This window comes from Camarhynchus parvulus, chromosome 2 (assembly GCF_901933205.1).
Source record: "Camarhynchus parvulus chromosome 2, STF_HiC, whole genome shotgun sequence".
NCBI lineage: Eukaryota > Metazoa > Chordata > Aves > Passeriformes > Thraupidae > Camarhynchus > Camarhynchus parvulus.
In genome coordinates, this window is record NC_044572.1 from 128142956 (window position 1) to 128165246 (window position 22291).

The following is a 22291-nucleotide window of genomic DNA, read 5'->3' on the forward strand; positions in this document are numbered from 1 at the left end:
CCGTGCTAGTAGAAACCCTGGAAGTCACCTCTTCATATAGCATCAGAAGAAAACATCCTAAAGTCTCCAGAGCATTTTGATGGTCAGTGTTAAGAGTACCTATAATTCAAAACCACTGCAAGACAATAAGCCATATGGGAATTATTTTATGAACTCTTAAAAACTTGCTCATTTGCATAATATATGAGAAAAGAAACTAGAAATTAATTCCTTACCACTAGAAACCAGAATTCTGATTTTCAACTGAAAGGATAAGATCAGACATTTCCAAATTACAAGACAAGGGCAGATAATTTAGTGCTGTTTCCCTTTTCTGAGAAGCAGAACAAATAAAATCTATATTTATTTAGTAAAGCCAGCATTTTGATTCTTGTAAACTCAGAGAAGTGAGTATCTCCTTGAAGCATTTCCAGCTACACAAAAACAGATCAATGTCCTTGAACTAAGAAACACAGCAGAAAGCCAAGGACTGTACTGGAACAAAGGCCACTTATCCAGGCATCATCATTTTCAGTACACACAAAAATTCCCTGAACACTTAACAGTACTCTCTTCTCAAGAAAACAACTGAAAAAGTTTTGAGGAACTCCAGATTGTCAACACCTGTTTTCACTGTCTATAGTTTTCCTCAGTTTGTAAATAAAAGACTTGCTTCCCTTTACTTTTCCTACCTGAAACTTATTAAAGTTATACTGGGCAGTGACAGTCCAGATTATTATATCACAAAATTTAACTACAATTCTTTAAGTGCCATTCGCGCCTCTACTATGCTTACATGCTTCCAGTCTTCAGTTTTCAGTAAGTACGTACCCCTGTGGTATCTGATTTACTCAGAAGACCAACAAGGTGTGAGGCTTACCTCACTGAGAGTCTGCTGATGCAAACCACTGCCCCATGCTTGCATGCAGAGGTTTGTGGGAGTGGAGAAAGAAACCAATTTGGGAAAACAGTGATGACAGGAGCAAGGAAGAAATAGTCTCTTTCCTATTGCTTTTGTTCATTTTGTTGTTGGGCCCCTCTGAGATGGTAGGCACCAGAGGAATTATATTTCCTTTGTTCTGTCTTTTTCCTTGATGCTGTCCTTCATTTCCTTTTCTTGCTATAAAGGTTAGAGGAAGGGGAAAGCATTGTTACAGGGAATAAGGAGCCAGAGGTCTAAGGCAGCTGTGGATCCATTCACAACAGGCAGGAGACTAAGAATTATGAAGAAATTAATCATCTGGGACTGATATTTTTCATTTATTTTTCTTCCAGTTATTAAAGTTGATCATAACTACAGAGGAAACAGCTGCTACCAGGACAGATAGAAGAATCAATTTTGTTTTCATTTGGGGCTTTTTATTTGAAACTAATCGAAAGATGGGAACAACAGGATCTATAAAAGGGACCCAGAATAACACAATCTGCTGTTGATTTCAAGTCACATGTTACTTACATACAGAAACTATTTTATTTCAGTAGCTTATAGTCATAGTGATATTGATCAAAGGCACCTGCAACTGTCTTGGTTGCACATGCACTGCAGTAATTATGCATGCAAATGAGCAAAGTAGATATTTATGTGGTTGATCACCAGTATAATTACTATAACTGAATACACAATCATGGTAACTGTACACACAAATTACACATGCATGCAGTTTTAAAAACCAAGTGTTGCATTCACTGTCTCTATTTCGATAACATCCTATGGAAACACTTCTCCACTGGAAACAATTAAAAAGTATCAACTTTTAAAAAGATGTACATTTATTCAACTGTCTACTGAACATTAAAAAAATATAACAATCCAGTAATTTTGTTTTCCAAGCTGATATATCAGCAAACCGTCACTACTGTCATAAGATTTACCAAATAAAAAAGAATAAAACATTTAAACATGGCCTCTTATTTCTCCTTCTTATATGCATTTATTTACCTGCAACTTAATTAAGTTATTAAAGGTGATTATATGAAAAAACAATGTATATGACCAAATTTTTAACAAGAACTGAATTAAATTTCCATTAGCTCATCAAAACTCTAGAGATAAGTGGAAATGTTTTTAAAGTTTGGATTTTTATCAATCTAAACACTTAAACATGGATTTGACTATACTTTAGACCAGAAGAGTTGGTGCATTCAAACCCACACAAGGTATTTTTCTAAGGTACTTAAACAACATATGCTTTCATGTCTCAAGCCCAGATTTTGATTCATCCATATTAAAATAAGAAACAATTTTGCATTTATTATCAAGTATTTCAAAGAATATGACAGAAGTAATAAAATATTTAGATATTGCTGTATTCTGGCAGATCACGGCGTAGTCGTATTGCCTTCAGCTTCTCTACTTTGATTTTTGTTCGCAACAGTTCTTCTTCCAGTTGCTGCTTTCTTTTCAAACCATCCCTTTTTTCTTGGACATAAAGACCAATTTTTCTTTGGTTTTCTAATATTATTTGATGCTCCTCTTTCAGCATTTGTAACATCTGTGGGTCATAACCACACATTGGTCTAAAGCGTTCTCCAACCTCAAGCCTAAAAAACTCATCTCTTCTTGGTACAGGGGAAGGAGACATCATCACTCTCATATCAACTGAAGACACTGATGTTGAAGGAGACCTTTCCATAATATGCACCAGCTGGTGTTCTTCCTCTTGTTCTAAGTTCTCATTTTGCTGTGAGTCTATAATCAGAGAAGGAGGAGGTTTGACATCCTCTTCTGACTGCAAGTCCATCATGACTGTCGCAGGATGGTGATCCAACATTGCCTGTGGTGAACTGGTACCAGCAATTGTTTCTTTATCGATACTAGCACTAGAACACACAAAATCATATTTAAATAATCCATTAAAAACTATTTTAAAAGGCATAGGTGTAAGTAACCAAAGCTTCATTTGAATACTACTCTGCTATCTATGCCTGGGACTCTATTCCATTACTTGAACACCACTTGTGCCCCTCTTTCTACCACACAGACACAGCCCTGTCTTACTCAGATTTTATTGCTCTAAAGGCAGTACAGAAAATAGAGACCTCATCTGGTAGGCCCCTCTGACACTGAAGAAGCAAGAAGGGCTATTAATGACACATGAAACTATATTTAAAAAAAAAAAAAGCAGCACCAAGTCATGCAAGTAAGAGAGGAAAATGTTAATGTAATGTAAAAGGTGATTTTAAAAGGACATTAATTTAGATGGAGTGAACTATGGCAGAAACATTCCCATCTTCCAAATTTATTTGTATCCCCCTGTTTTAATGTGCTCTGTTTCTGATTCATGCACCCAAGTATTTAGGGTTTTTTTTCAACATAAAATAATCACTAAATAAAATTACACAAAGAGCCTTGGGAAAAGAAACCAGAGCCTAAAAGACAACCCTTGCCAGTAGATTTGGGAGCCAAGCTAATCCTTGCTCCTTCTCTTTGAATCGTCCATCTTAATATTTCTTCTGAAGCTTCAAGACACAGAAATGTTTCCATTAAGAACAGGTTATAGTTCTGTGCATTTCTTTTTTAAAGAACAACACCCACTTGACTCATCTGGCTTTGTGTAAATCCCTGAGTCAGCAGCATCTCAAATCATGATTTGGCATTGCCTTGGCTTTCATGATAATAATGGCTCAAGCTGTTCCTGACACTTGTCTACCATCAGTTGTGTTTGAAACTCTACACTTCTGCACATCACTCCTTCATTCAGGTAATGCTTTTTAAAGCCAGATCAGCTTCTTGATCTATTACTGTACAGATCTACAAAGAATACTTGCAGCATGACTGGGATGGCAGTATAGAGTTACATGGGAACACAAATATATTAACTTGGGATTGACAGCCAAGTCAGTGCACTCTCATGGCCAGGACTGTCTAAAACAGAGGCTATAACTGGTGGTTACAGACTCAAAACATTTCTGAACCCTTCAAAAACTGCTGCTAGCAGTCAAAGGCAGCAAGTGGATCCATGATGAACGTAACGTTCACAGATGCTCCCCAATCCTGGAGGACTTGAGTTGCCATCTTAAATCTGGGGGTGAACAATGGAGTTTTTCTACAACTTAAAATGCCTTCAGAGCCCTACAGCCATACACTGAGAAACTATCTGATTATTAAAATGTCATCCTGGTTAGTAAGAGCTGTAGGTTCAAATTCCCAGAAGCAAAGAAGAAATGTAATTCAGACATCCTGTTCTCACATAAATGCACTACATCCTTAATGAAAAGGTAGCATGATCCTAACTTCTGGTTCTCCCTTGGTCTTCAAAACTCTGGGTTTAAAAGAAATAAGCAATCATAGTTGCATTTTCTGAAGGACCCTGACCTAGCCTGCCATCCATTAACATGAAAATGCATTTTCTATAATAAAAGCATGAGTTTCTCAATACTCAGTTGGAAAAAGGCCCATGAGGGTCAGAGCAATATATTTTCCAAAAATAAAGCCTGTCAACCACACAAACTATTTAATCTTAAAATTCTTTTAAAACTACTGTCCATCTGAAGCAGCTATTGAAAACTGACCTTTCATTAATCCCCTGAAGAAAAAACCAAGATAAGCTTAATTCTATTGACTGTTACCTGAGCAGCCTATAGAGAATCAATTATATCACCTTACTTTCTTCTACCTCATGCCACAAAGCTTCACTTTTTCCTAAATGCTTCTTTCTCACATTGTTTTAGTCCTCTCAGCATAGGAAGTATTATCCTGCACACAAATTTTCACTTGTTTTCCCCTGTGCTGAGTGTAATTCTGAGTTTTCCCCCTCTTCACAACCACAGCTTCTAATAAAGCTTCTCTCCTTCTTATTTGCTGGCTCCTGGCCAGCTTCTAGCCTGAGAAAAGTGGAAACAACCAGCAGGAGAAGCAGGTCATTCTGACAAAAGGAAATGGAGAGAGAGCAGAAAGAGAAAGTAAGAGAGGTTAAATAGAAGAAAGAAAGGTGAGATTTTGTGTAGCATAAACTAAAGCCTCTAAACAGTGGAAAAAATCCAGCTCTTAATAGTGTAATCCACACAGAACTAGAAAAATTACCAGATCTTCAGGTAACTCTGATGAGGCTTGTTTTTTTTTTTCCCCTTAGTCAGCCTCTTAAGTGGAAAACAATTAGACAGCAAAGAGAGAAAGAAGGAATTGAGAAACAAAAGAGCTGCCTGTATAGTGGTTACTAATGTTGTTTCTGACAACTTGACTGAAAGAAAGACAAACAACAGTTACCACAATTGGGGCATGGTGTTTATAAGCCTGCAGGCACCCATGATTCACCAGGTTTCATTTAATCACAGCAAGCTAGAAATTCCTTAAAGGTGCGATTAAGAATTTGGGCTCGTTATAAGTCATATTTCCCTCCTCCAAAACCTAAGTCATATCCTGGTGAGTTAAAACCCAACACTGGGTTTATAAAATTAGAGTAAAATGCAACTCAGAGAACTATCAAATAATTATGTATTTGGGCAGGCAAAAAAAATAATCTTGTAAATTATGTTCTTTTCCTTCAGCCCACAGTATAGTGGCTGTTCCTAGGAACAACCATTTTGGGTAAGCAGTAATCAAGTCAGTGTTCCCAGACCCAAAAAAACCTGCAAAAATTGTTTAAATTACAGGACACAAACTATGGAGATCATTAGCTCTTAATCATTCACTAACAGCGTCAGTGCTTTTTATAAGCCGATCTACAAACTAAAGTTCTCACACTATGGTTTTTTCCCCCTCCTTACAAAAGTTGGTAGTCAAGACACTGCAACCTTTATTAGTGCAATTAAAAGCCTCATTTTGTTCCAGAGAATTCTTTGGAATGGTTCCTCCAGGGGCATTCATCAGGAGCAGCAGCACAGTCCAGTTGCTTTAGACTTCTTTACGCAAAGGACCCACAACAGAATATTTTTAGAGCATCTGGCATGTTGGGATTTAGACAATTGTTACCATTCAGTTCAACCAGTGGCACCATGAATCCAATTCAGTGAGTGTGCGCATGCCAGCTTTTCTTAGAGCGTTACGCTGCTGCACTCACTATCAGTATATCTGATTAAAATACGGAAAGTTCGCTTCCCATTAATCTGCTTGGGAAAATAAGAAAAATCAGAGCTTTCTCAAGGTTGCTGGGGAGTTATTTGACTTCCCTCCCCCACTCCCTAGCTTAGTTTTTGTATCTGGAGGAACCAAAATCCGACCCAGGCATTTTTTGATCCCTCAAGGACCAATACAGAACCAGCAGAGTGTTGCAAGTCAGATATGAGGGGCATTAGCCAGCTGTGGGAGAAAGCCTGCACAGTGCCTGCCTGTATTATGTCTGGCTCAAATCTAGACAGTGTGTCTCACTTTACTGAGCAGTAAAAAAAAGAAACCTTGCAAAAAAAAAAAAAAGAAAACTTCTAGTGCTGTACCTCTCAGTTTCTCTCTGTATTTAAACTACCTCACATATGACACAGAACTGCTCGGAGTTTAGACTGCTATTAGCTTTGCTCCAGCTTCAGGGAACAATCATCAGTACAAGAAAAGTATAATTTAAAAAAACATTTGCACTCACAAAGGCACTGCAGTGTGGAGAATCAGGTTTGTTTTTTTTTTTCTTTAAAGGTTCGGGATTAGCTAAAACATAACATGCAAACACCAAAGTAAACAAGAGAAAAAAGGTGAATAAGATTTCTTGGTTCTGAGAACTAACTTTATTAAAAATCCTATATAAACTGGTAACAGTTTCATATGTTGCAAAATGACTGCAGTATTACCTTAAATGGAGGAGAATAGCCATCACTTTGCCAGTGTTTGAATAATCTGCCTATTAAAAGGTAGGGGAGGGGTAGAGGTTGGAGCTACTATTTCTCTTTGATTCTCTCTTAACCCTCACTTTCCAGAGTATGACAAAGACTCTGAAACAAGCTTTGAAAGAGCTGAAAAAAATAAATGCAATGTTAAGTCAACATAAAGCTTCTCATAAAACAACAGCAGTATTATGTTTGTCATTGTTTCCCAATTGGGAATTTTCTCTGATAAACACTTCCTTTAGGTGCCTGGGCACAAGCAAAAGCATTACAAAGTAGATAGGAGGCGCCATAATTTTCATTCAGTAACAAAATAAAAAGAATTGTCTCACCTTTGAACACCGCTCCTGTCTCTTAAACACACATTGGAAATCTGTGGAATCATTTCCACAACTTTCTTGGTTGGCTCGGAAATGCTGCTTTTACAATCTGAGTGAGTCTCCTTTTGCTGCAATAGCTCCTGTTTGGCATATTCTTTGAGCCTCTTGTACAGCGTGCGCAGGCCCTGTGCAGTACGAGGAGGGCGATCTACTCCGATGGCATTGTAGTTATCAGCTATAATATCCCAGCATTTGTTTTTTTCCACTATTACAGAATGCTTATTGGTATGTTCCTCGAGAATTTTAACATACGGCTTCACGAGTTTTAGCAAATCGAGCTTTTCAGATAAGGTAAAATTAGAAGATCTGGCCTTCCCAACCATTGTTATCTTTGAATTAAGGAAGCCGTTCCTGGAGCCACCATGCAGTCCCTAGCTCTGCTCAGCTCTTTTTCACAAACAGAAAAAGATCAGGCTTAACTAGGCTAGTCTCATTTAGGCCCACGCCTACAAGGGAGGGTTTATTAAAATTCCTTCAGCTTAAGCTGACGCAGGTTCAGGAAATCTGCTTAAGCCAAGCCTGACCTACATAAGGCTTCAGACTGAAGAAGGCGAGAAGAAACAAGCAAAATACACTTTTGTATGAAGAGACCAGACATACGCAGGATTTAAAAACATAAAGGTTTAAAGATTAGCACGTTACCCAGCTAAAAATTACCTAATTTAGCTGGAGTAACAAGCTCTGACACATCTCCCAGCTCCCTCTCACAATCTCAAACTGAAACCGTGCTGGAGATGATTTTACGTGTAACGACGTCCCCCCCCAAAAAGCAACAATTGCTTTGTGCGAGGCAGGGCGCGTTACGGGGAGCGGGAGGCGAGAGGCGGCGGCGCGTGTGGAGAGAGAGCCCCGGCAGAGCCCCCGGCGCCATTTGCATAGAGCTGGTCCTGCTGTCAGTCACTGCGGGGCGGCATCTCCCCCAGCCGGCTGGTTACGCTCGGGCTTCGCCGCAAAGCTCGGCTTCTCCCGCACTTGGCAGCCGGCGACAGCCAGCGGCACGGGGACTTCTTAAAGAGCCCGCTGCGCTCCCCGGCCGAGCTCCGGCGCCGGAGGAGCGGCACGAACGCCGCGGTGCGAGCGGGCCCCGAGCGCCGCCGCGCCGGCCCTGAGGCGGCTCCCGGGCGAACCCCGGCTTCGCCCCGCGGCCGGGGCTGCGAGCCGGCCCCGCAAGGGCTGCGGCTGCCCGCGGCAGTGACAGATTACCGAGTGCGTTACAGCGTGTGGATACTGGGGTTTTCACAATATCCACCAGCAAACAACTGACTTTTATTACATTTATCCAGGCGTTTTTTCAGGATAAAAAAAAAAATCTGATTTTTATTAACAAGATGTGCCTCCATTTCTAATGTTTGTTCAACAACGTATCACCTTAAAGCAAGCCTTCACATAAAAACGCTTGCAAGGCTTTAAGTTTCTGTGGTCTAAACTAAAGCAACAAATTGGAGAAAGAGAAAACGCAGTAGATAGAAGGAAAGGTGTTCTCAAGTACAAAAAACAAAAACTAAGTTTGAAAAATGACGTGCTCCACTGAAAGGATCCGGAGGGTGGAAACAAACAACACTTGAGATAGTGGCAACAGCTTCCTAAGCTTAACATGTCCAGCCTTGAAAACAAGGGAGCCTAGAAGCAGGGGGAAGGAAAGAGAAATAATTATAGCTTGAAATATCCTAAGGCTATAAAGATCTAGGTATAAACTTGTTTGCTCTAAGGGGAAAAATCCCAAAGCAGACACAAGCCGCATTCAAAACAAGAAATTCACGCTAAACAAAGGGAGACTTTTAACTGCTAAAAATCAATTAGCATTTAGAATAACAAGCACTTTTGGAACCATTTCTAAGACTTGGCTTGTCAGTACCACATAACAAAACTGTGACCAGTCCACTTCGCTGGCATTGCTTTCAAGCAAAGATTAAATAAAGCATTTTATAGTCTGAAGCCTATTACACTTAAATTTGAGAAATAAAATACTCTTGTGGTTAAAAGCACTGTATGAAAACCATTACTTATAAACACCTAATCCTTTCCTATTTCCCCTCCCTTTGCACTTTACTAATATTAAGAATATAAAGCTGGTGGTTAGAGTTTCGGGGTTTTTTAATTCATGTTCTTAGTTGTTCTTCAGTAACTGAACAAAATTTGGATGTGCTTCACATAGTTCAGACTCTGGCAGTATCAGCATTGAGGAGTCACAGGTGAGCCTACGCTGCACCCTCCACTGTTGAAGCAGTTGTGCAGTGCCCACCCAGACTCTTGACTTTTTAGAGACGAAAATAAGTCAGTGATTAAAGGCTCCTCCCCACAGACACAAAGAGCACAAATGAACAGTGTGGGGCAGAGGAACCCCAACAAGAGAAATGAAAGAAACCAAGCCCTCAGTCCAGCTGCTCCCAGGCCCCAGGGGCGAGAGAGAGAGACCCAGAGTCCACAGGAGAGGCTCTCTAGACCACCTCACAGACACAAGGAGGGGGTTACTGCCCACTTGGTATGGGACTCATTGTGAGATGCCTGAAGGAGTATTTTGGGATTGCAGAAGGCAGTACTGAATATTCAGAAGAAGAACTGAAGGCAACACAAGGGATAGTGAACCATGAAAGTGGTTTGGGAAAGAACAAGCATAGGAGGATAGTGGGAGGGGGGAAAAGGGCTACCAGGGGCCAGGTGTATGTAAGCAGGTGGCTGCCCAGTATGGTGGTTCAGCCATGTCCTGGGCCTGAGCACTGCAGATTGTCCTATCTGCTTGTTAAACTACATTTGTAACTGTTTTCCTGGGTGAGGGAAAATCTCCATGGGGTGTGACCATGTACAGAAAGATGCCGGCGGCTGGAGCTGTACCACCACGGGTGGCAGGGGCCCTGAGGCACCAGAAGGCAGAGGCTGGAGCCCAGGCACACGGCCCAGATAGCTGTGCCAGTGTGTGACCTCGGGCAAACCCCAAGCCAGACCAGCCATGCAGAAGGCTTGGGAGCCGAGCAACCATGAGTCTGGGCCAGATATTGCAGAAACCAGAAGGTCTGAGATTTGGCTACTGGAGGGACACCAAGACACCTGGGGCCAGGTCAGACCAGCTACCAGAGACCCAACGCATGTTTGTCTGTCAGCTGGGAGACATGGGGATCCAGGGAACAGTACCTGAGCAGAGTAAGAATTTAAGGCCTCTTGCTGGAGGATCCATGTTGTGTAGATAAGCATTTGCCAGAAGCAAGCTTTCTTCCCAGTCAGCCAGTGAATGGAAAGGATGAGGCCATTGAAGCTGCTTGTATTTGCATGAGTGCTGAATGTGTTGATTCTGTCTGTATATACACATATAGTGTGCACATGTGCATATCTCTTAAAGAGACATCCTTGTGGTCCTGGCCACCAGGAGCTGCAGCAGTCTTCTCTATAATGGGCTACCAGATACAGCAACTCCCAATATTAGCCTTATCTAAACTTGTATTACTTTATTACCTTAGTGCTTAATGTTGCTAGAGAAACTAAGTTTCTAATGTAATGTAGCAACTACAACTACTGTAATTATAGCAAAATATTGCTAAAAAGTTTTCTTTTGAGCAAAAGCCTGATAAAATGCCTGAATTGCATATTGTTCTGCATGAGTGTAAAATAACCCTTGTAAAAAATGAAGCTGGCTGCCAACCAAGATTTTTTTTTCCTTCCTATTTTTTTTCCCTTTTTAAAATAGTTCTGCTCATCAGCCTAAGGTAATATCAGTGCTTGGATAAGAAATCACAGAATGTGAAAAGCCTGGATATTAATGATACATATAGACATCTTCAAGCTAAAACAGCAGGTGTAGCTCCAAGACAATTACAAAAACCAAAGATGTTGCCACAATCCACCCTTCATCCTACGCCTTCCACCAACACTTACACTTATGCAACACAGTGCACAGCCAGTTCAGCAAGATGATCTAGCTATAGAACAATCTATTTATTTTGCAAGCATAAGATTTTAATGTGAATTTAATAATTGGTTTAAGTCAACATAGATATGGTACATTGTCAAAACAGTAATTTCTGCCTCCCCCCAACCATGTCATGTTCCTGCCCCTTAACTGTGCTGATATGAGCACTCACAAACCTGGACAACTCATATTAATAATCTTTTTTTCTGAGCTGGGTTAGTTTTAATCACCAGCAGTTCCCTAATCCAGTATGCCACAGAACAAATAACTCACAAAAAGAAATACATTGAAAAAGCTTCTTCAGACTCTATTTGGATCATTGTATGGTGAATTGCAAACCATATTCCTAAAGACTTGTATTACCACAACTGAGGGAACAGCAAACCACAGGTAGCAGGAGAGAAATTCTGCTCACCACTGAAAAAAAAAAACATACATGCATCCCTTACATCACTTCACTGCCTCTATACCTTCTGATTTTGCTGTGAAAAAGTCTAGAATTAATACCAGAAAATGATACAAACAGTGCATCCTGGAGAACTACTGAGAAGAATGAATCACAGCTATGATACAGTCACGAATTAAAGTATCCAAATCACTATGGATTGCTGAAAGAGCTCAATGGCCACAAATTTTACAAGTGATAGGTTTGTATCACAGCCACTAACTGCACCAAGTGGCCCATGTAAATTTAGACACTTTATAAGACAGAACACCCTGAAAAGGAGAATGTCTTAAATCAGGGGAACATTTTGGAGGGAGAGGATCTTCTGTCACACAGAACTGAGGAAGAATCTCTCCATGACAGTCTTAAAAAAAGAATCACTCTAAGGTACATGAAAAAGACATTTGAGAAAACTGAGGATGCCCTAAGAAAGAATGTGTCTTGAAAGATGCCATTTGGAACAGAGAACAAACATGAATGTTGAAAGGAATGACATCAGTTTAAGTGATTTAGGCTGGGACCTTCTAGTGCAAAAAATATCAAATCACCAGATTGCTAAGCCCTGTGAAGGTGCTCTGCCCACAAAGTTGTAGCCCCAGGATAAGTCTGAAGGACTTCTGTTCCTGTTTAGTAATATGCAAGCAAACCAGCTCTGCAGAGACCTATGGTTAGCATTTGCAATCACCTAGGAACCTGAAAATCCTTGAGAAGAATAGGATGATTGCAAGATTTGAATCAAAGCTAAAATGGAACCCTGGCACCCCTGTGCTTACAAAAAAATGTATAAAGATTCAGCAGCTAGGATGGGGTATGTTACACTTCACTGAATATACTGGGCTATTATGGCAGTGGAAACATTTGGCAAGTATCAAGGCAGTTGCTTACCCTTGCAAATGAATTTGGCAGCTGCATAAGATGAGAGTGTCTATAGGTAGAAAGGGCTGCAAAACTTCCATTAGGTCATCATATAGTCCTCTCTACTGACACGACAGCAAGACAGTGCCAAGTCATTCGATCTGCCTGTCTTTAAGGGCCTGCAGAGCAAAGGGTGGCTAAGAAAACTTTCAACTCAGAAGGTTTCTCACAGGGACAGTTGTTTCATGAGCAGTGTCTAAAGGTAAGGGTTGCAGGCATTAATCACTAAAGAGAGGGTTGAAGATACAAAGTTTTGTGATCCAAAAGCTGTAATTTAACTTTACCTGGAAGTTACAGTGCTTAAATACATTCACACCAGATCCTTTAGAAATACTACTTCTAGGTCGTTTGTGTTTCAAATGGCTTTCTCATGTCACTTGATTTTTTTTTCTCATCTTCATCAGCACTTTCACCATCAGTTTTATATTTTATTGTTTTTATCTTTGATGTACCTGGACCTCTCAGACCACTCCTTTCCTTTCTCCTGCACAATTATTTCTAAACCTCTGTCCTACATGGGACGTGAGACAAATAAGGTGGAGTTTTACCTCTTTTCTTTGTCCTGCATCTATTTTCGTGATCAGCATCTAGCATGTATTGACTTCCAACCTCTAACAGTTCTTGGAACTGCTGCAAGAACAAGGGTTCCAGCCTCCTTCAGAGCTCTTATCAGCTAAAATTCCAAGCATAAGAGATAAATACAATTCTGTCCCCTCTGCTGATATAAGGCATTCTCTCAACATTTAGCCCACTGAAATGGGGAATATATGAATTAGCCAATTAAAATGCCCTCCATGTCAAATTTTAAAGAATTTATCTTCATCTGAGTGTGCCATTCCAAGACCCACACATTCAGATCAGTAACCATCCTTCAAACTTATTTTGGCTTAAATACAGGACTCTATAATACTATGTGACTGTACAGCTCCATGAATTAGCTCTTCACTTTATAAGTTGTGTCCTTAAAAATAGAAAAGCTAAGAGCCCCATTACTTACAAATTAAGAAATGCATCCATTCCTAATACATGCTTATACCTTCTCTGATTCTCTCTTCCAACAAGCTTTTTGATGACTAATCAGAAGCAGCTGAGAAATATAGAAAGGTTTGAAAGTATGATTTTCCCTAAATATTCACTTCTTCACTAGCAAGATATCCCCTAGGAAAAGAAGTAGTCCAACAGAAGCCAAGTTTCTGCAAGTTTCCTGTTTTGTTCATAGAGAGATTAAAATTTTTGAGATTATGCTTTTACATACTCTCCTGAAAATACTACCCTGTGCCCTATTCCCTGCATTTGACAGAGAAACAGCTTTCTCCATTCTTCTAGTCTTGCTCAGTGGATGTTTTGAAGACAGTGAGATAACCATCTTATCATTATCTTGTTGGCTCAAGGAAAGTCATATTGTGACAAAGCTTCTGTTTGAAGGAAAACTTAAGGCCCAAAGCCAAAAGCTGGGACTGAACTCTAGTTAGGCTGACATGGCAACAAAGGGGATCCAAACAATGAGCACAGCCACAGAAAGATTTGACAACTAGCTTTGAAGGCATTCAGGCCTAGTCTGTCATACAGCTCATGATAGCTCAAAAAACCCCTCCCAGGTCCCTTCAGTAAGGCATTTCTTGTCCCTCCACCTGCTAGCTGTGTTCCCTCATCTTCTCTTAAGTCCACCTTTGTATCTATTGGAGACAGGAGAGCTGGGAATATGCACACTCACCAACTCCCCACACTCCAAACTAGAAAACAAATGGTGAGAGAAAGGAAAATAAAGACATGTGAGAAAATGTGAATAGTCATGCATTTCTCTTTTTTGCCCATCTTACATTTGTATAGCCTGGTAACAGATTTTGAAAATCAAAAAATAAGTAAGAAGAAACTATGTGTACAGCTCCCCTCAGAATGGATGAGGGAATAGAAAGAATTATTACTGATAAACCTGAATTCTTTAAGATAATCTCTCTGAAGGGTATTTTTCAAGTACCTCATTTTTAAAGTTACAGTATTAGATATTTTCTTTTTCTGTATATTGCAGACTATATGCTGTGTGCTTGCTTAGCACTCTAGGGAGCTAAACTGTAATAAATATATTAGGATAGTAAGTTAATTTCCCAACATATCCCCTGCCAGCCCTTGGAAAGGAGTGTTTGCTTTATATCTGCAGTTTCCAAGTAGACCTCTCTTTCTGCATGACTATTTAAGTCTTTCTGCTTGTTTGTTTATAAATTTTTACTTTCGATAACTTAATACCTTTTTTTAAAATGCATGAAAGACTATCATCTTTACATGGAGCACAGCTGTCTTCAATAACGGATATATCACTGCTCAAAAGTAAAGAACCTGAAAATTTATATTTTTCATTGTAAAGAAGCAACCACAGTTCCATTTAAGAGACAAGTTACTACTGTGAAACTTTTATTTTAATCCCTCCAATTTCCTTGGAAAATGTTGAATATCTTACATCTAATAGAATTCTTTTTCTTTATTTTCTGATCATGTAATACCTTTCTGATTCCTGGTTTCCTTCCCCTCTCCTTCATTATCTTCATTAGCTCAAATGCAAAGCACATTTAACTGGGGCAAATGAAAAGTACATTTCTCTGCCAATTCACTGCTCTTTTCTCCAGTGTGAATATCCTGGTTATATCATCTATAATTACATAAAACCTAGTTATTCATATGACAGCAAGATATGATCATACCAAATTATAAATTAACTGTGGAAATATCCCATTAGAATTATGCAAGTCTGGATTTGTTTTACAGCAGCATTGCAGACAGCTGCCCCATCCAGGAAAGCAGTTTTGCAGTTGCTGAACATTATATGAGATGTTGCCTTTGGTGGTGAAGCTGCTGTAAAGTTCTTTCTTTCCATCTCACTCTTGCTTGCTAATTCTCCTAGCACTGTGTAACTCAGCACTCAGCTGGTGGGCATCCCAAATTCAAGATGAATAAACACAGTTAGGAATGTGACAACAGCCCAGGGAACACCAAGTATGCACAATCAGCTGGGGAAACACTAGGGAAGGCCTTAGGACAGCAGCAGAGTAGAAGACATAATTTCACACCCCAAGGAAGAGCACCAGGTAAAAGGAGCTGTCTTGAGGAGATGTCAAAGAATCCCAAAGCTACAGAGCACAAAACACAAGACCCACTGTGACTGATGTATCAATGAACACTTCTGGAACCAGCATCCAATCAGATATGGACAATTTGTCTTACGATGTATTTACATCAGCCCAGTTTTATTAACCAGTCCCCATCTCTTGAGATGAGCTGATCAAACAGGCACAGATGACACCTAAACAGTAAAGAAATTGTCCTGAATTGAGAATAAACTTGTCTATAAATTTGTCTGTTCACTGTTATAAACTATTCTTCTAGAACATTGTAAGGAGAAGGAGAACATTTTAAATCATAAAGATCTATCAGAGTAATTGGATACTGTTTTGAATAAGAAATTACAACAAAATTTATCGACTAGTAAAATATTACTTGCAAACAATGCAGTACTAAATTACTTACATTCAGGCATCCAGTCATATCTTAGCTGTTCTAAGATGTGCTTGGTAATTATTAAGAGCTACAGATGATTATGGAGTATCTTTTACCCAAAGATTTAACTGCTTTACCAGCTGTTTATTAAACAGAGAACTGCAGCTACACATGCAGCTCCACCACTAAAACAGACTGACTGAAATATCTTTTCTAGTCCATCTGTGAAGTGCAACAACAAAAATTAAATTAATACTTGTACTTTTGCAGATATCAAAGTAATTCTAGGAATAATCTGCTTCATTATGAGATGCCAGGCATGAATGGTTTTAGTTCTGTTACTAGAAACAGTAAGTACACACTTAAGACTGAAACTAGACAATATGAAAGTCCTGAAAATAAAATTTTTTAATCCTCTGATTAAAAGTGACAGGTAATTGATTGCTACTGTGGTAAATGAACAGTGTATTTTCTCTTAATATTCACATTAATTGGTTAAAAAGACTTTACTGACATCAAGTGATAAGAGGTATCAGACAGACCTGTAACAATATTCTAGAAAGCTGAAGGAACCACATTACGAAAAATGAAGCTTAAGTATGCAAAGCATCCAAACCTTACAGATGAATGTAGTCAGCAGACATTAACATTCCAGAGAAGATAGAGAAAATATATTCAAAACTGTATGCAAATAGTAAGTACAGTTGATATTATCATGAAAGACATTCACAAACATCTATTTAGAGACATGGGGTGAGCACATTAACCATGTTATGAAATACAGTTACGATTTGTCCTCACTGTTAGCTCAAAGATAGTATCTGACCATGACTTCTGGCAAAGTTCCTCTTGGAAGATGCCTTAGCAGATGTTAGTGATGGATGAAAAACAAGGTACTCTTGAACCAAAAACCAATCAAACAGGTGGTGAGCAGTAAGAGAATAAAACTCTTTATCCATTCTTTCTGTTCACCTACATCCGGTTCAAACAATGAAATCTCAGTCCCACTGGAATGCTGCGTCTAAGTGTTCAGGTGAAAGAACTGTTCATTTCCACACACAAAACAGTGAGCCCAAAGGGCAAAACACAGCAACATTCTCCTAGATTAAAAGTACCAACAGAAAGTAAGCTGTAAACTCAGATAATAAACATAAATTAAATTATGTTTGCCTTATACAAATAAAATAAATATATGTTAAATCCTTAAATTGAAGGCAACATGGGTAAAAACCTCAGTTTTTGCCAATCCCGCTTGCTACTAAGTATAGTTTAGGGATCTGCCTGTCCATTGTTTCTTCAAATGCAAATTATTTGTATTTTCTTGTTATTGCTAATAGAACCTCAGAATGTCATGAGGACAAGTAGAACCAAGCACTTGAGAGGTACAATGATATCCTTCCAAATACATTAATGGTTTTGTTTTCAGTTACTGGTAAATAGTTCAGGAATGTTTAAGTAATTTTCATTTTTAAAGAGCATGCACACTTAGCTGAATTCTTTGGAGGCACGTGAGAAAAGGTATTAATGACAATGTCAAATAAATCACCTCCCTCCCAAAGATCCATTGTGTGAACAAGTATTGTATTCTGAATACAAAACAAAGGTACCAAAGAAATTGCCATGTTCATTCCTCTTAAAAAGAAGCAATTACCAATTCTTAAAGGAGTAGTAAAGTTCATTTTCCCACAAAGAAACATGTAACATTATTTTCCAGCATTCAGAACTTATAATCACAAGTCATAAACTGCCCAAGGAACATGTTCAAAATCTTACAGTTCAAACACTCCTAAAATTACAACACATACGTAGGTTTCATTCAGCTGTTGCTACAAACTTATTTAATGTCTCTGGAAATACCTCATCTCACAGAATTTCAGAGTCCCTTGCACTTCACTTTCATTAATTACATTTTAGTGCAAAGGGTTTTTGTAAAAGATGGTTAGAAAAACAAATATCTTTTAAGCCAGATATGCTCTATTTTTAAGATTGATTCCATCTAATAAAATCCTTACTTGTCTGCTCTAAGAAATGGACACCATGGGTCAGATAACTGAGTTTTGTTGGGGTTTTTTGGGTTTTTTTTGAAAGAATGTACAGCATTTTCAGGGGCTGGGTTTCAGAAAGATTAGGTCTATGAACAGTGCAGTTGTCCAATGGTTCACAGGTGTTTCAAAAGAATTTCAATGGAACCTAGGGTATTTATTTACACATTCCACTGCTACACTGGAAACCCAAACACAGCAGCTTTGTGTGTGATATATAACTATCAAACTGTTTAGCATCTGCATTAAATGATATGGAGACCAAAATAATGCATACACACAGACTTTTTCAATCTTAAAATTATTTTAATGCCCCTTTAACTGAGAAGTATGAGGCTCCAGAGACTGACAGTCAAGTATAATTCCATTACAATATTAATAATAACAAAACCCCCCAACTGACTCTGGCTTTTACAACTGGTTTCCATTTCTTCTGAATTTCATACCAAAGCCAGTTTTGACAAAACAATTTAACTTCACACTACAAAGAAGGTTATGATTTACATAATCAATGTAATCGCTACATCAGCTGTAATGAATAGCAGACAAAAGTGACATAAAGGGCAGAAACTGTCTTGGAAAATCTAAGTTATTAAAAAATTACTTAAGATTTAAGGAAAACTAAATACAGGTTTGTTTTCTCACTACAGTGCTCTCCTCACCAGTGAACCTGAAGACAATAACTAACATAGACATTAGACTTCCTTCTTTTATAGCACATTTCATGGCAGCTTTTCAAAGGCTTGCAGGGTTAGCCTCATTCTGCATGCATAGAAAGGGTTTTGGCACAAAATGCCTTGTTCAGAAAGGCAACAGCACATCAACAGAAGCAGCTCACCCAGTTTCACTCCACAACTTTTTGGTTATTTTTCTAAAGTCATCACAGAGGACCCATACCAGCTGCACCCAGAATTCTTTATATGGAAAAGACATTTAGTATCTTTTCCACTTCATAACATTTTTTGCTGGCATGACTGCTGATTTTCCAGATTATTTTGGAATCAAATCCACTATTTATCTTTTAAATGCACTGCTAAACAGAACAAGCAGATACAAATTTTTGTAGATGTACCTATAGGGAAGCATGACCCCTCAGCATGTCCCATAGACACTGAAAATTTTCTTTAAGTCTAGGCATCAACTGGAAGCTTCAGCATGCAGCAGATAAACACGAAAGCCATAAGACAAAGACATACAAGGAAGCTGAATTTCCCCACATTAGCTCTGTCAAACAGAGTGCATACACTCTGGGTCACAAACCATGCCAGCGGCAGCATCCTGTCAAGGCTATCACATTCCCATTTTCTGGGACTGAAATCCAGAAAAGAACAGTCGATGGGAAAGGCTCTCCAAAGCACCTTACAGAATGGAGGGGGTTGCTGCCTACCAGGGCCTGGAATATGTGCAATCCCCAGATTCTAGAAAGGACTTTGATGGAGAAAAAGAGAATCAAAAACTACACAGACATGCGGAAGGGACAGACAAAGATGGTTCAGGCAGGAACAAGCATGTAAGAATAAAAGGGAAAAGGCAGCCACTTTTAAACAGCCGAAGATCAGTAAGCTTCCTCAGCAAAGCACTACATCCTACTGCCAGACCAAGTCCCATCTTCGTACTAAACTACATTTCTAAATATTTTCCCAGGTGCAAGCTAGAGTTGGACAGGTTACAGAGCTCAGGTACCTGGTATGTCACCTAGCAGAGAGGCCAGAGACCAAGTACACTGTCTGGACATACTGTGTGAGATTGCAAACAAACAGCAACGAGGACTAGCTGGCAAGTAGGATAAGAGGCTTGGAAGCCAAATACTGGAGCAGCCACGAGTCTGGACCAGATATTGGAGAGACCAGAGGGTCTGAGACTTGACCACTGAAGGGACCAAAAAGTCCATGCAAGTTACTCAATATGTCCTGGTCAAGAGACCAGGACATATTGGGGGTTGGCTCCTGGTAAGTTCAGCAACCAGCCAGAAATGTTTGTACGTGTGCACGTCTTGGGCACAAGGCAAATGGGAGATCACTGAATCCAGGAGCCCACCACTAAGCCAACCAAGTAGCTAAGACAAGTTACTGTGGGACCCACAGTGTTCTTGTACCTGTGGGAGTGCAGGTCTGTGTACCAGGAGCTGGACTGGGAGCTGTGGGCCTCTGTGGCTATGTGCCCACAGCTGGGGTGTCCAACAAATCAAGGAGCCAGCTACTGAATAGAGGCAGTGCATAACGTCAGTTACTGCAGGGATCTAAATTCTCTGTGTGCATATGTATTTACATATAAATACATGTGTATTCATTTGTTTTTCCACAAACAGGCTTTCACCCAAGCAGTCAGAGAAGGGAAGGGATGTGTCCATGGGCACTGCTTGTGCTTGCCTGAGTGCTGTGTTCCATATCTGTGTTGGCCTATGTGACCAGTCATGTGTATACAGGACATATGTGTGCCTATTGGGAACAATTCCCTTCTGGGAAGTAGCCTCACTATTGACTGGACCTTGGGACACAGAGCTATGTCAGTAGAGCTATGTCAGTTTTGCTTCAATGAGGCTTCAAGAGTTAAGAGGACTTAAACAAAATTAAATGCAACTGTTAAAGCCTTCCAATAATTCAAGGTGATAAGAGGCCCTGAAATACTCTTTTAAAATTTCACTCACTACACAAAGTATTATTAATTAAATGAACCTTAAACCATTATTATCGGTGTAATTAATTACAAAGATACAACAGTGAAATAACTGTAAGACAGGTGTTTAAAATGCCTGAGCTGGCTCCAAAAGGAGCAATTTTCATCCATCAATGTTAGTAATCCAGTTCAAGTGCCAGGCTTTCAAGATGTACTTGGCTCCTGAGGTCATACACTTGCATTCACACAACACAGAACTGTGTTGCATCTGTGGTCAGGGCACACCAAGACTGGAAACGAAGACACTCAACCGCACCGTGTTGTTCAGGTCCACCCAAGTGCACTTGCTATAGCTCAGACACTTCAATGTCTTTGCAGTGCTTTCTACCCTGTTTGTCAGAGGCATTCATTACCAGGGCACAGCTGATGAAGTGCACACCCATAAATGAGCAAAGCCAGTTCTGCTCTGTGGCTAAAGTTGGCTTAAACCTTAAGTGCCCACTGGAGACACTGAAGAAAACCTCATTAATTCTGAAAAAACCTGAATCCATTCAGAATTGTTAGCTTTCTCTGCATGAGGTCAGCAAGGTCTCCAAATTACAACACTTCCCCACTATTTAAGGTATTACAATTCTTGTATTGCACCAACTGTAGATTAGAGTGAGTTGACTATAAGGCTCTTCTGGAAGAAACAAACCTGAATAGCAACACTACCAACTGGATTCCAAAACACTTTGGTTCTTTCCTTTTTTATTAAAAAAAAATGCTTAACACTTGTTTCCTTCACTCTATCCAGTATAACACCAAATAATGCCACCACTGCACAATGCTTATAATAGTACTCCACAGAAGTTGAGTATATGCAGTCTGTCATTCATAAGCTTTAAAATTCTGTTGTGGTACATAGTAGTAAAAAAGAAAGAGCATCTTACCAGCTTCAGGCACATTTAGTGTTTTCTTTTCTGCCTTGCTACACTTGTCAATGCTGAAACATGCTTTTGTCTTTACTTTTCCAGTTGACTCCACAGACTGTGTACAATTTCCATTTTGATTCTTGATATTTATTTTAGACAGCGATGAAGCACCTCCCTCTTTCTCATCTATCTGCAAAAGAGAAACAAGTTCACAATAGCATTTCCTGCATGCAGGTGAAGAGAAAAAGAGCAACAGGAAGGGATTTCAAGACATATTACCTGTCATGATCAAATTCATTAAAGCCCCTGCCAAGATGCAATCTTAGAATTGCATTTGGACTCAATACTGATTAATTTTACTTATTTGAAAAACATTTTTCTGTAACCATTCCACAGTGAGAGAAGCCTAACCTGAGAAGCAAGGTCAAAGGTACAGACAGCAAAGCTGTCAAAATTTGTTCTGAATAGATATTTTTAAGCAGAGATTGTTTGTGATGAGCTCAGATGCTATCTTTTAATCACAATACTGTACAAAATACTTGTTAGTGCACTGTTCAGTTTACCTCCTTTAACTTAATTTCTTGGTCCATCTCCTTAGTTTCATTCTTGAGACAAACAGCAGTGCATTTTCCTGGTGGTATAAACCTTGGCCTTTTGCCAGCATTTCCTAGGACTTGACTTGGAGCTGCAGATCGCCTCATATTCAGCTGTACTGCTCTGCAGGGTGGATAGGAAGGAAGGAAGCAGATAAAGACAACTGTAGTCAGGATAGGCTTTAAAAATAAAAATATATCCAGAGATGACAACAAAAGCACTATTTCAAAATATAAAGGAGCATACAAGATCTTCAAATAACAATA

The 22291-nt window shown here is 39.4% G+C and overlaps 2 protein-coding genes across 2 annotated transcripts in view; both read right to left on the reverse strand.

The window, feature by feature from the left end:
• RAD54B (RAD54 homolog B) overlaps nucleotides 1-22291 on the reverse strand; it is a 63973-nt gene that overhangs the window by 38797 nt on the left and 2885 nt on the right. The window contains exons 2-3 of the mRNA XM_030971267.1: nucleotides 21995-22148; nucleotides 21450-21621 (exon numbers count right to left, since the gene is read on the reverse strand). Coding sequence (XP_030827127.1) covers nucleotides 21450-21621; nucleotides 21995-22132 — 310 coding nt within the window. The 5' untranslated portion in view covers nucleotides 22133-22148. The remainder of the gene's footprint in view (nucleotides 1-21449; nucleotides 21622-21994; nucleotides 22149-22291) is intronic.
• FSBP (fibrinogen silencer binding protein) lies at nucleotides 1327-8204 on the reverse strand. The gene is made up of 2 exons (XM_030971269.1): nucleotides 7062-8204; nucleotides 1327-2799 (listed from the first exon to the last, which is right to left on the reverse strand). Exons 1-2 carry the CDS (start codon nucleotides 7430-7432, stop codon nucleotides 2274-2276), a joined length of 897 nt encoding a protein of 298 aa, XP_030827129.1. The 5' UTR covers nucleotides 7433-8204; the 3' UTR covers nucleotides 1327-2273.

What these genes read in the sequence shown, in the direction of transcription:
- FSBP (XM_030971269.1), bottom strand. Translation starts at nt 7,432, where the DNA reads ATGGTTGGGAAGGCCAGATCTTCTAATTTTACCTTATCTGAAAAGCTC. An exon ending in GACAGGAGCGGTGTTCAAAG is followed by an intron (nt 2,800 to 7,061) that starts GTGAGACAATTC and finishes TGTGTGTTCTAG; the next exon opens with TGCTAGTATCGATAAAGAAA.